Source organism: Phalaenopsis equestris, unplaced genomic scaffold (genome assembly GCF_001263595.1).
Source record: "Phalaenopsis equestris unplaced genomic scaffold, ASM126359v1 Scaffold000532, whole genome shotgun sequence".
NCBI classification, from domain to species: Eukaryota; Viridiplantae; Streptophyta; class Magnoliopsida; order Asparagales; family Orchidaceae; genus Phalaenopsis; species Phalaenopsis equestris.
The window spans coordinates 40,803-54,981 of record NW_018164972.1 but is presented as its reverse complement, the minus strand read 5'-3'; the positions used below and the strand labels follow the sequence as shown (position 1 = coordinate 54,981).

The following is a 14,179-nucleotide window of genomic DNA, read 5'->3' as shown; positions in this document are numbered from 1 at the left end:
GACAAAAAATACTAACCTTGCGAGGAACGAATTGGTCTCAAACTGCGCGTCTGCAGACACGGATGCACAGATCGATCAACGAATTAGGGTTTCGAGGGGTGGGAGCTCAATATGGGGAGAACAAGATAGGTCGATCTCTCTTTCTCGCTCGCTCTGTTATCTTCCTTCTCCGCTCCACCGACGGCAGTATGCGACTTCTTCTTCCTGGCGGGGTGCAGGGCAGAACGTGTGAGAACTTACGAAGGAGAAATTAGGGGTACGAGAGTAAAAAGCAGAGCGGTAACGTGGGCCGCAGGGTCTCACCCGTGGTCGGCGTTTCGCCCAGATTCGCGGCAGCGGCGAGCAAAACGTCGTGCCAAACAGTGCCAAACCGCGGCGTCCCACAACACCGCAGAGAGGAAGCCGTGCCAAACAGAGCCTAATATTTTTCCCGCAACCCTAACTCCTTTCTCAAAGAGGCGCTCTCTTCACCCCGCCGGTCTTCCATCGATAAGCAATCTTACTCTTCTCTGGCTATAAATATCTCTCTCAACACTCACGAGCGCGGGCTCTAACGCCAAACCAGCACACCCCCTTCCCGGCGCCGGCCTTCAACGGGCAACCAATCTTCCCCTTCTCCGGTTATAAGCCCGGGCACCTCCAGAATACGTGTAAGATGGGCAAGAACAAGTCATTCATCGATAAGAAGAAATCCGCAACCTTCAAGCTTCTCGCACGTGACACATCTAACTTTCCCGAATATGCCGAAGCTCGTGTTCCCCCATCATCCGACCGCGTATTTGTCAGTCGACAAAAACGTTTTTAGCGTGCCCGGCATCGAGGACGATAATGGTGGAAACGATCGCGCCGCTGCCGAGCTAGCCGAATTGAAAGGAGTAGATAATGACGATTCCATCTTCGCCGATGCACCTGGCGACACCGATGACGAAGGGCGCTTCTCGCAGCCATTGCTGAGGCATTCTGCCCACGTCACAAGTAATCACGCGGCTTCCAATTTGCTTTCGGATAAAGTTAGACAGGAAATCCTGGAGCTTGGGTTACCCGACGACGGCTATAACTATCTTCAGCATCTTCGGGAAATCGGCAATGCTAGTGCTGGCGCTGCTTACTATCAAAACAACAACGCAAGATTGGATCTCGTGCCGATTGATGTTAAGGTAAAGCTGATGTTTTTTTTTGAATTTGTCGTTCTTTTTAGTTAGGAATTCTATTATTTATTTATTTTGTTTGATACTCTTTTAAGGCCTTTGATGCCTCGAGGCTAAAACTTAGAGGAGTTGAATCAGACAAGGATTCAATCTATGTTGTTGCTACTAAGGTGGTTGGTGTTAGGGTTCAGAAGGTTTCTGATCCCGATGTGGCGAGGTTGCTAGATGTTTTCATTTGTTTTTCTCTCTTTTATTTTAAAAGGAGTCGCCAGCTTGTCGATCGTCGTATACTTCCCCCCATTTGAATAAATCTCCCTCCCGAATTAGATCAATGATTCAAAGAGGAGAGAAACCGAATAAAAAGGGACATACGGCAATGCGACAAACAAGAGAAAACACAAAACGTGGAGAGTCTACGTGCGGTAAACCTCGTAGGGATAAGTTAAGAGTGTTCGCCCAAATAAGATCAGGCGAAAACGCCTTAAACCGATATCCACGAAAGAATACCTACATAGACTACCCATAACCAGAGATTCAGGTGTAGGTGTCTGTTCTGGGGTCAAGAGCACTCCCAAGGGGACATATCCCACTTGGTTAATTACATCTTGGGGAGTACCCAAGAATACTCTCTCTAAAGGGGACATATCCCACTTGGTTAATTACATCTTGGAGAGTACCCAAGAATACTCTCTCTGGTCTTTGTTGACCATCGACGGCTTCCTCTTCATCCTTTCTTCCCTCCAAAAACCCTAAACCCTCCTTCCATCTGCTCCCCGTCTCGCAGCTCCACCTCCGCCACCTTCTCCTCCTCCAAAATGCTATCTTTAACATTAACGGCCCCCTTTATCTCCACCACCCGATCCCCCTACACTCTTCCTCGCCGTCCTCTCCTCATCCGCGCTCGCACCCAAGAGATCGAAACACCTCAGCCGCCGCCTAAGTCAGATCTCTTACCCAAGCTAAACCGCTACAGCTCCCGCATCACCGAGCCCAAATCCCAGGGCGGATCTCAGGCCGTGCTCTATGGCGTTGGGCTCTCCGACAACGATATGAAGAAGCCGCAGGTGGGGATCTCCTCAGTTTGGTACGAGGGAAACACCTGCAACATGCATCTGATGCAGCTTGCTGCGGCGGTTAAGGACGGGGTGAGAGAGGCGGGAATGTTCCCGTTTCGATTCAATACTATTGGTGTAAGTGATGCTATATCAATGGGAACAAGAGGAATGTGCTATAGTTTGCAGTCGAGGGATCTGATTGCGGACAGCATTGAGAGCGTCATGGCGGCGCAGTGGTATGATGCCAATATTTCGATTCCGGGGTGTGATAAAAATGTGAGATTTTTGCATCTTCAATTCTTATGTCTGTTTGTTTAGCCTTGAGATTGGGTTGCGGATTTGGATTGTTCAAGTTAAAATGATTTTGTTGATTGGCGTTGGATGGTAAAAATGCAAGCTTTATGCTTTAGCTGACTGCGTTCATTTTGCTTTCTAGCATTTATTTCATTTTTTTTTAATGAATAAATGAAATTGATGATAAAACCTAACCTATGTTTTTCATCTAATTTTCAAATTCTCACTCAAATTTCATAATTTATGATAAACATCCAACCCGCTTGCATGAATGCATCAGTTTTATAGTTTAAAAAATCACCCGGTGCTTGATTTGTTAATATCAATATTTCGGGTGTTCTGTATATAATTATCTCTTTTTTTAATTTGCACCGCACTATCTTGTTTTGACGTGAATGTTTGAAAGAGTTAAAGAGGTGAGTTTCATTGATTTGATTTTGTGTGTTTGTTTTGCCTGAGTCAAATCTTAATGTTATTTGCGCTTTGCGGGCTTTCATGGAAGCATGGCTTATCTGATTTTATAATAATCAATTGATATATTGTTGTCCTACTTTACATGTGAGTCTATATTTTGCCATACTAATGCCCTCTTAGTAAGATTAATTTATTTTTATTTGACATGGAGTACTAGTTTAAAAAATTGTAATACGAATAATCAATCGATTGTTAATTGATTTAATTAACTCAATTTTGACTAATTGTTATTTAATGCTATGCTTGAATATAGCTCCAAAGGTGAGATCCTATCACTTGAGGATACTTTAAATCAGAAAAAGGGCCACTAGCCCTTAGCCCTCAGTACATGTATACTTTAATCAGAAAAAGGGCTTGGACCGGCTGAAGATATCATAACCGGCCCACAGGTGGGCCAGTCTTGGCGACAGATAGGAGTGAGGCAAACAGGGAGAGCTGTAGAAGAAGGAAAGGGAGGGGTGGGGTCCACTAGGACCGTAATCACGTGTGCAAGGAGGAGAAATTAATGGAATTTGGAGGGAAAGGTAGGAAGAAATTTTTTGAAATGCTTGGTAGGAATTCTATTAAGGGGAGAACCTAGGGTTTATTTTTTTTATGCATGTTTTGTTATGGCTGTTGTTTTCTTTTTTTCTTATGGTGTTTGTAGCGACGTATAGTGTTTGGGAAAGATGATCTACCTCTTGAATAGTAGATTAGCCTTGTATCTTATTTGTTTTCCTTTGATTGTTGTAAGAGCAAACCTTATTTGTGTTTTTTCCACCTATCTCTTGTGATTTCATTGTGGTTTGTTTCCTAATTTTGGTGCTGAGACGTATCAGATTGGTATCAGATCATAGATCTCGGTGTGATGACAACAAATAAAGTTGATGTGCTAGAAGGCGAGGCAGGGCAAATCAAATTAGGAATGGAAGAGAGGTTTGTCAATATGGAGCACAAGTTTCCATTGAAAGTTGAATGGATGATGGATTTGAAAGCATAGGAGAAATGCAAGAGATGATGAAAAAGTTTATGGAGATGCAAGCCAAGACCATACCAATCGCTCTAGTTGCTAATTCTAATAAGGGGTTGATCAGAGAATCCTTGACTTGGTCAAAAGGTAAGGAGATCGAGCGAAGACAACGAAGAAAACCTCATCTACCTACAATATCTTTCCTCTAGGACTCCAAGAGGGGTAGTGGAAACTTTTGACATAGAGGGAAGACTCGAAAATTGGAGGAGAGATAGTGTAAGGGGCACAAAAGAGCAGGATGAAGGAAAGAGGGATTATGGAGCGGGATATGCTTATGACCGAAGGAGGGAGTTTTAGCTTAGACAGATGAGGGGAAATACCAGAGGAATAGGAGGTTGGGCTTAAGATGCAAGGGTCAGGAAACTGAAGATGCCAACCTTCGAAGGGGAGGATGCACATGGATGAGTGTATTAGGTGGAGCGATGCTTCGTGATCAACAGATTGACTGAGGAAGAGAAGCTCATGACATTGGGATTATGTTTAGAATGGAAGGCTTTAGCGTGGTTCCAGTGGATGGAGGCAAGACCGCAAGGTATTTAATACACTCATTGGGAGGTTTTAAGGATTGCTTGTTGGAATTTTTTTGAGGCATTTGGGAAGGAGTCTTACATGAACAATTCTATGTTTTAACTCTGGAGGGGACGATTATGGAGTATTAAGAGAAGTTTAAGCTCTTGTTAGGAAGGTTAAGGGGGATTTCTGCATCAAGACTGAAAGGGAACTTTTTGAAAGATCTAAAGCCCAACATAAGAGCAACCATCCATCCCTTGAGACTGTGTGGATTGAAGGAAATGATGGAGCTGGTCTGAGAATAAAAAACAAGTGAAGGAGACCGACAAATGCGAGAACACCAAGAGATTCTACAAGAGCACCCTGGCAGCCACAACACCGATGACTCAGACGATGTCATTTCAGAAAGAGATACTAAAGGAGAAGAGTACAAAACCCTGGTCCGGGAGTAATTTCAAATGCCTCACAGATGCAAAAGTGCAGGACAAAAGAGTCATGATTGTGTTACCACAGTGACGAGGAATACTTTCTAGGACACTATTATAAGGAGCGCGCTCTTTAGGCTTTTTTATTTCAGTAGGAGGATACAGAGATTCAGGAATCAGAAGAGGAAGCAACGGAGGAGCACTTGCATTTGGATGTGGCAGAGGTGTCCCTTAATTCGGTGGTGGGATTTACCCCCGAATCACACCAAGAAGATGAGGGGATGGATCGGGAAACAACCGATTGTAGTGTTGGTGGATAACCGAGCCACACATAACTTTTTCGTAAATCAGGTTGTGGAGAAGTTAGGGTTGAAACTGGTGACTACTGAGGGCTTTGGCGTCATGATGGGAAAGGGGAGGTGGAGAGAAGTCAAGGAATTTGCAAGGGGTTGATTTTGATACTACATGACCTGCAAATGGTGAAAGACTTCCTTTAGATTTGGGCAGCAAATATGTGATTCTAGGGATGAAGTGGTTGCGAACGTTTAGAGAGATGAATGTGGATTGGAAGTCCTTGATGATGGGATTCCCAGTGGAGGTTAGGAAGGTGGTGTTGAGAGGAGATGCAAGCTTATGCAAAATCATTGTCAATTCGATTCGGGGAGCAAGACTGTGTTACTTGGTGGAGTTGCAGAGCATCGAGGAGGTTCAAGATTCAGAGTTGACAGAGTTTCCATAAGGGATCCAACAACTCCTACAGCAGTTACTGATGTTTTCCAGTAGCCAAGCGGATTACCATCTCATAGGGAGCAAGAGCATGCTATTACATTGAAGGAGCTCCCATCAACATCAGACCATACATGTATCCCAGATTCAGGAAAATGAGATAGAGAAGTTGATCTGCGAGATGCTTGAGGTTGGGATTATCAGGCCTAATGTGAGTTATTTTTCCGATCTCGTCTTGTTGGTGAAGAAAAAAGATGGTAGTTGGAGATTCTGCATGGACTGCTATACTTTGAACAAGGAAATGGTGTTGGACAAATTTTATATTCTTGTGATTGATGAGTTGCTAGATGAGCTATATGGGGCAGTCATTTTCTCAAAAATACTGTCAGATCAGGATGAATCCAATGGATGTGCACAAGACAACATTCAAGACATATGAAGGACATTATGAGTTTTTGTTGATGTCGTTTGGCCTCACCAATACCTTGACGATATTTCAATCTCTCATGAATAGGGTTTTTCAACCTTATCTCCAGAAATTAATTCAGTTTTTTTTTATGATATTCTGATCTATAGTTGTACAGAGACAGAGCACGTGGGACGCTTGAGGACTGTCCTTAAGATTTTTAAGGAACACTAGTTGTATGCTAGCTTGAAGAAATGCTCTTTTGCTCAGTTATGGGTGGAGTACCTAGGGCATCTAGTGACCAGGTTGAGGGTAGCAATGGATAAGTATAAGATTGAGGCTATGGTTGATTGACCCTTACCAAGAAATTTGAAAGAATCGAGAGGATTCTTAGGACTCACAGGTTACTACCAGAAGCTCGTGAGAGGATATGACACGATAGCATGACCATTGATGGAGCAATTGAAGAAATATAAATTAAATTGGGGGGAAGGAACAACACATGCATTTGAGCATCTGAAGAGGGTCATGGCTAGCGTACGAATATTAGCACTTCCAAATTTCAGTAAACCATTTGTAGTGGAGACGGATTCGTCAAGATACGGATTGGGAGCAATGTTCATGAAGGATCAACGACCGATTGCCTACTTTTGTTAGGTTCTGACGGGCAAGGTGATGCTAAAGTCAGTATATGAACAAGAATTGATGACCATCATCTTGGCCATTCAGAACTGGCGGCCTTACACATTGGAGCAACATTTTTTAGTCAGGATAGATTAGAGGAGTTTAAAGTATCTTTTTGAACAGTAGATGGTGACTGAGGAGCATCAAGGATGGCTATTCAAGCTACTCGGGTATGATTTTGAGATTTAGTATCGACCAGGATTGGAGAACAAGATAGCTGACACACTGTCGAGAAAGGTGGAGGAACCTCAATTGACGGCCCTATCGGTACATTTGGTCCTAGGTGGGGAAGCCATGGCGCAAGAGAGCGAAAAGGATGAGGAGATGAGAAAGATTAAAGCTGAATTACTACAAGATCCAAACAATCATCCAGGATATGCATTGAGGAGACGACTGCTGCTCCACCAGGGGCAATTCATGTGATCCAAGTCATCAGAGTCTATTCTCAGATTATTGCAAGAGTTTCATGGCAGTGCGATCGAGTGACATTCAGGGGTGCAGAAGACCTACAATCATATGGTGGTAGAATTTTATTGGGTTGGGATGCATAGTATAAATTATTTTCCAAATCAAAAAGTTGTCGGGGATATGGTGACACAATGCAACATATGTCAGCGACACAAGCACTTGACCACGACACCAAGAGTGTTACTATAACCATTAGCATTGCTACGGAAGGTTTGGGAAGAAGTGATGATGGATTTCATCGAGGGATTGCCACAGTCAGAAGGATTCACAGTGATCATGGTGGTCGTAGATCGCTTGAGTAAGTATCGACAATCTCAGTCGCGGTGGTGTTTATCAGGGAAGTTTGATGTTTGCATGGAGTATTATAATCAATTGTTTCAGATAGAAACAAGGTATTCCTCGGCTACTTCCGGAAAGAACTATTCAGGTTGCAAGGGACAATCCTTAAGAGGAGCACTGCATATCACCCCAGAGTGATGGACTGACGGAGGTGGTCAACAGGAGTGTGGAGACATACCTGCATTTTTTTTGTTTCTGATACGCCAAAGCTATCGACCAAGTGGATTGCATGGGTTGAATATTGGTATAACACGTACCACACCGCATCACAAGCTGCCCTTTTTAAGATATTTTATTGGCGGGATCCATCTCACTTGGTACATTATGGGCATGACGCCACACCAGTATCTAGCACAAATCAGTACTTGGAGGAGAGGGACAGGATATTAGCAGAGCTCAAGGGGCATTTACTGAGAGCTCACCAAGGAGAGAGACAGGATATTAGCAGAGCTCAAGGGGCATTTATTGAGAGCTCACCACAACATGAAGAGGAAAGCATATGAGCACAATAGAGAGATGCAGTTTGAACCAGCGGACATGATCTATTTGAAGTTGAGGCCCTATCGACAGAAGGCATGAGCCAGAAGGAGGAACAAGAAACTTTCACCACGATATTATGGAAGTGTCTTCTAGTTTGAAGTTACCATCGTCATCCACACTACACTCGGTCTTCCATGTGTCACAACTGAGGCGTGCGATTGGAGATCATACACCCTCACCTACACTATCGTCTATGTGAACAAAAGACTTGGAGGTGATTTTAGAGGCATTAGAGATCGAAAGAGTGCATCGAGGAGTAGGGGGAGCAAAAGAGGTATTGGTCAAATGGAAGGGGCTGCCATGTTATGAAGCAACATGAGAGCTTACGAGGTGATCCACGAGCAGTTTCCATCATTCCACCTTGAGGATAAGGTGTCTTTTTAGGAGGGAAGTAATGTTACGCCTATATAGTCAATCATCCCTGGACCGGCTAAAGATAGCATAACCGGCCTACACGCGGGCCAGTCTTGGCGACAGGCAGGAGTGGGGTGAACATGGAGAGCCGCAGAAGAAGGAAAGGGAGGGGTGGGGTCCACTAGGGTCATAATCACCTATGCAATGAGCAATGTGAAGATTACTTGTAGCAACATTTGGTGTAAAAATTTATTAAGATAGAAATTGATTGCTTTTGATGTTTTTAACCTTTACGCAAATCTCCTACTATCTAGACTGATGTGACATTTATTTTTTAGATGTCTGGTACAATTATGGCAATGGGACGGCTCAATCGACCTAGTCTCATGATATATGGTGGAACGATAAAGGTCAGATTGAATTTATATTTAAAAAATCTTATGGATGATCAAACCTGATTTTGTTTATTTCTTTAGACAGATTTTTTTTGGTTGACTTATGCATGTAAAAGTACTACTAAACTTTTGGTGCGATGAAATTAAAACTTTAATAGTTTGTGTTTCTCAAATTTGTGTAGCTATGTACATTTCATGACTACAAAGATCCTAATTATTCGTTACTTACTGCCAATTGACATTAATAGAAATTAAATATCATGTTTTTATGCATGCAGCCTGGCATTACAATGGAAAAACATTTGATATAGTATCTGCATTTCAGGTATGGAGTACATTTTTTGTCACAAAAAGCTACTTTCTAGCTTCTTCATTTTTATATTTTTTGGGGTTTTATGACGATGAATTATATTTGTTTCATTATATAGCATATTAAATCACCTCATTTTGTGTATTATTATGATTTTCTGCTCTTCCTTTTTTGGTCCATTACTAATGCTTGTTCAGGAATAATTTTCATCCATGGAAATACTTGGATGGATTGTACTGCACTATGATGTTGGTCTTCTACTTCATTTAATCCCATAATATAACCATTAAACATTTTCAACCATTTCACTTTGTTTTACTATAGTATGTTAGTACTCAAACATTTTAAGTAAGGATGTAAATGAACCGAATCGAGCCAAGTACTATGGTGTTTAAGCTCATTTATTTTTTTTCTTATTTGGTATAGCTGATGCTGAACATGACTTAATTTTTTAACTCTTGTTCAAAGGTGTCTATTAATTATATTATCGAGTTTTAGTCAAAATCAATGTTTTATTGATTCTAACTTTTTGTAGGATGTTAGTAATTCAAAAAATAGTCTTGTTATTAAAAATAAAAGCATTTGTGTTTTTTAATTAAAATTGGCAATGATTTACTCAGCATCATTCATTAAGTCGTAAATCATAAAATTTATGAATAATAAAGTTTGATTTTCATTATATCCATCAATTTTGTACTTATTTTTAATTTATAAAAAGAAAATTCTATTTTTTATCTACCATTATAACTAATATTCTCATCCTACTTATGTTACTAATAATATATAGAACATTTGAAGTGCATAGAATATAAAAAAATATATACATGTAAGTTTGAATAAGTCGTCAAAAAGTAATTAAATTTGGATTAAATTTGTATTTTATTAAGCTCCATGCGAGGTTCTTGTTAAATAATAAATATGCATATTCACGAATCTAAAAAAATTAACAGGCCAATTTTCCTCTTTTGCATTAACATATTGAACTTTAAAGATGTGGTAAAGCTTGTTCAGTTCTAACTAAAGATAAATAAGGTTTGTTTTAATGAATGTTAAGTTATTCATGGACTATAATAGTTTGCATATTGCACTAGTTTCAAGGCACTGACCATTGTGTAATTTGTTCAAATTTCCGTACAAGAAATGATCATAATCATGTGCGAGTTGGTGATAACCCTCATTAGCTTTATCCCAGCTATTTGAGACTGTCTATATGAATTCATGTTCCCCATTTGTTATTGCTTACTTTGAAGCGAGTTCTTAAAAGTTATTATATGCAAATTATTTGAAAAATCTTTTATCTATATTGCTTTTGCTCTTACCACTATCTCTTCCAATAATTTTATTTTAATTTTATCTCTCCATCTTATTAGTGCATTTGTTACTCTTGATTGTAAGTGTCAATATATATATATATATATATCCCACTACCATGTTTTCAGTTGTTGATATTCTCTCTGCCTATTTGATATAATCAATTTTCGGTCATAGCTTTGCTACATGTCCATTATTATTTATTTACTTGTTGCTATGTTCAACTTTGCTAAAGTTTTGTTACTGCCTAACATTCAATCTCATAAAAATTTGTCAGCCTAATTGTTATTTTATAACATTTGCCTTCAAATCTAAGTGCAATTCTTTTGTTGTATAATGCCTTGGAGGCACTTTTTCATTTTAATGATTTAGCCTTAATTTTAGAAGTCATATTCTTATTAATATTCTTTTCTTATGTATAATAGATATAAGATATTTAAATTTGTCAAACACAAGTATCACTTTAACTTCTAAACATATTATTTGATAATTTTTAACGTTATAGCAATTAAAATTAATATCATATAAGTTTTAAGCCTGCTAATTTCAAGTTTTCTTTTTGATAATTTTATTGTCTTAACTTTCCACTTATTTCAATATATGTTTTTCATTAGAACAAGTTCATATGTGAAAAAAAAAAAGCGCCAAGGCACCTTACTTTGAATGTTGTTCGAAAGTATCTTCATAATCAGTACAAATGATATATGCTCAAGGTTTATGCTTAATGTTATCTCGTTGTAATCGAAACTATTAGATCACAAGTACTTTTAATACAATCAATATTTAATTTTTCATATTTTTAAAAATTTCATCATACTTTGACATAGTTCATTCTTTTCTTTCCATTTATAGAATATCAAATTTATTGGCTAAATGACTGAAGTTGGCATAAGTAGAGTGACTCAGACGAAACAAAGAGCCAATAGGAAGAGAACACATCAAATAGCCAATAGGAAGAGAACACATCAAATAATGGCTTTTAGTGATATTTGCGCTTTCAACAAAGCAGACACATTTCAGCGATAAATTCCCTTCGAGCGACCCTGAATATCTTTAGAAATGGATTAGACTTGTAGAATACATTTTTAGTTTCATAGTCGTTGAGATTGCTTTTATGACATTATATACCACCTAAGGTACTGTATGTACTGCATGCATCAAACTCACATATTTAAGTTCGCCTCATTAATTTTTACCATCTGATTTTCCAGTTAACAATCTTTATGGAACATAGATCCTTGGTTTTCAGGTGCTGATAGCTATTTCATTAGTTATGTTCAACTTGCTTGTATTTCATCTCGAAGTCATTAGGAAATTGTTTCAACTAAAAGCTTTTATTTTGTTTCAATTTTACTTGTGTTTTTCCTCATGTTAAAAATTCATTCTATGTGACATGTTCTTTTGCCTTTTGTTGAGATTGTTTCTAGTGCTATGGCGAATATGTCAGTGGTTTGATCACCGATGACGATAGAATGACTGTTTTGCGTAATTATAATTCATGCCCTGGAGCTGGGGCTTGTGGTGGCATGTATGCTGCAAATACCATGGCTTCTGCTATCGAAACGATGGGTATGACACTCCCCTACAGGTACTGCCCCTTCCTATATATTGTTGTGAAGTGCTCTTGTAAGTTAAATACTTTGGGGGAATGTCTATCCATCTTTAACTTCATATTTCCTTCTAGGGACATTTACACACATAGCACACAATTCTAATATATTTACTTATGTCGCACCTAAAATTTCATCTTTACACGCATAACACTGAACTTTAATATCACATCAAAAGCATTGTTACCATTTTTTAAAACTAAAATACATTTTTCATGCATAGGTTTAAAGCACCAAAGTGCTATCTGTGTAAGTGGATTCGCTCTTTGTTTATAATAGTTTGGCTTTTTTAGCATTATTCCACATATGTACTTAATATTTGCAGGTTGTATCTTTGTGCATTTTACGTAATTATTTACATGTTTAAAGGATTTTTAGGCACTATCATGTTGGTGCAATTATGATTTTGAGATCAAATTTGGCTTAGAGCATGGTCCAGAGTGCCAAAAAAAAAGCCAACTTTGTGCCACAATCTAAATAATTACACCCTCGAAAAGGTATAATTAGAACCATGATAGGCCGCCCGAACATGAAATTTTGGGAAATTATAAATTTAACTAGTTTTTTAGGAACTTGTTGGTAGAATTTTTGAGTCGGTCTGGATAGAAAAGAAAAGTGATTTGAGGAAACATGAGTAAACATATTTATTCAATATTTTCTTGTTCATTTTTCTTTTCTTATTTAATTTTTTTTTTCAACGATTTTTCATTTTTTAGCATATTCTAATCCCTCCAAAAATATTAGATGTTAAATAAATTATAGTTTATCAAATACAGTTTCTCTTGTTCATGGTTTCTTTTGTAGGTCTGTAGGTTTGCATTTGACTCTTGATGATTTTCAGAAGGTCAGTGATGCAGTTCCTTTCCTTGCTGATCTCAAGCCTAGTAGTAAATATGTAATGGAAGACTTGCACAAGGTAGCTGAAATGTTTCCTTATCTTACTTTTCTATGATTTTGTTTATTCATTTTCAAATATGAATTTTTTGTCAACGAAGAATTTTTTTGTTTTTTTTTTTTTTTGCGGATTTACGTAAAATAGCACACGATTTTTATTTATATATCTCATACATAAACTTACATACCTATACACATAGCATTCAAGTATTTAATATCACATAAAAAATAGCAATATTACCATTTTTTTAAGTGAAATACACCCTTTCATGCATGGGTTTAAGGCACCAAAATGCTGTCTATGTAAATGTGAAATTATAGGTGCGGGATATGTAAATTTTTAGGAATTGAGTGCTGGGTATGTAAATTTTCTTTTTTTTTTTTACATGTAAGCTGTAACCTGACATCATTCTTTCAGATCGGGGGAACACCTGCGGTGATTCGTTACCTCTTAGAAGAAGGATTTTTGGATGGAGATTGTATTACTGGTACGTGCAATGATATTTTTGAAATATGTGCTTATCATTTTAATATTACATCATAATAAAGTGCCTTTATCGCAGTCACGGGGAAGACTCTTGAAGAAAACATGAAGTTTGTTCCCTCTTTAGCAGAAGGGCAGGTATTTTGTTGGCTCTTTCTATTGTTGTTCCTAATGTTCTTCATTTGAAATCATACTTTTTACATGTATATAACACCTAAACTTTACTACTTTACATTAATATCACCAAAATTCTTCTTTTTGCATAAAAATTTAAATACATTTTTTCGTGCGTAGGTAAGGTATCTTGTATGTAAAAAATTAATGTTTAGGTGTTAGATATGTAAGCACGTAAGATTGGAGTGTTATATATGTAAATCTTGCTTTATGTTTTTGGTTTTCAGCAAATAATACGTCCCGTTGGGAACCCCATCAAAGCAAGTGGGCATATTCAAATACTGTATGGGAATCTTGCTCCAGATGGATCTGTTGCTAAAATTACTGGCAAAGAAGGATTATATTTTTTCGGTCCCGCTCTTGTTTTCGAAGGAGAGGAATCCATGATTGCAGCTATTTCTGAAAATCCTATGAACTTTAAGGTCTCAAATTCTGATTTAAGTTGGCTTTCTCTAAGTTTCAAATGTATTTGGGAATCTTCTGATTACTGATGTTCTTCTTCTGTTTTCCAGGGCAAAGTAGTTGTTAAAAGAGGAGAGGGGCCGAAGGGTGGTCCAGGAATGCATGAA

The 14,179-nt window shown here is 38.5% G+C and overlaps 2 protein-coding genes across 2 annotated transcripts in view; both read left to right on the top strand.

Annotated features, from left to right (window-relative positions):
* Nucleotides 1-662: 662 nt before the first annotated feature.
* LOC110028832 lies at nucleotides 663-1,508 on the top strand. Its single transcript, XM_020730840.1, has 3 exons — nucleotides 663-1,157; nucleotides 1,244-1,375; nucleotides 1,476-1,508. The coding sequence occupies exons 1-3, from the start codon at nucleotides 741-743 to the stop codon at nucleotides 1,506-1,508; spliced, it is 582 nt and encodes a 193-aa protein (XP_020586499.1). The 5' UTR covers nucleotides 663-740.
* A 341-nt stretch (nucleotides 1,509-1,849) lies between these two features.
* LOC110028831 (dihydroxy-acid dehydratase, chloroplastic-like) overlaps nucleotides 1,850-14,179 on the top strand; it is a 14,017-nt gene continuing 1,687 nt past the window's right edge. The window contains exons 1-9 of the mRNA XM_020730839.1: nucleotides 1,850-2,479; nucleotides 8,771-8,842; nucleotides 9,106-9,137; nucleotides 11,896-12,036; nucleotides 12,863-12,974; nucleotides 13,371-13,440; nucleotides 13,516-13,574; nucleotides 13,838-14,032; nucleotides 14,123-14,173. Coding sequence (XP_020586498.1) covers nucleotides 1,964-2,479; nucleotides 8,771-8,842; nucleotides 9,106-9,137; nucleotides 11,896-12,036; nucleotides 12,863-12,974; nucleotides 13,371-13,440; nucleotides 13,516-13,574; nucleotides 13,838-14,032; nucleotides 14,123-14,173 — 1,248 coding nt within the window. The 5' untranslated portion in view covers nucleotides 1,850-1,963. The remainder of the gene's footprint in view (nucleotides 2,480-8,770; nucleotides 8,843-9,105; nucleotides 9,138-11,895; nucleotides 12,037-12,862; nucleotides 12,975-13,370; nucleotides 13,441-13,515; nucleotides 13,575-13,837; nucleotides 14,033-14,122; nucleotides 14,174-14,179) is intronic.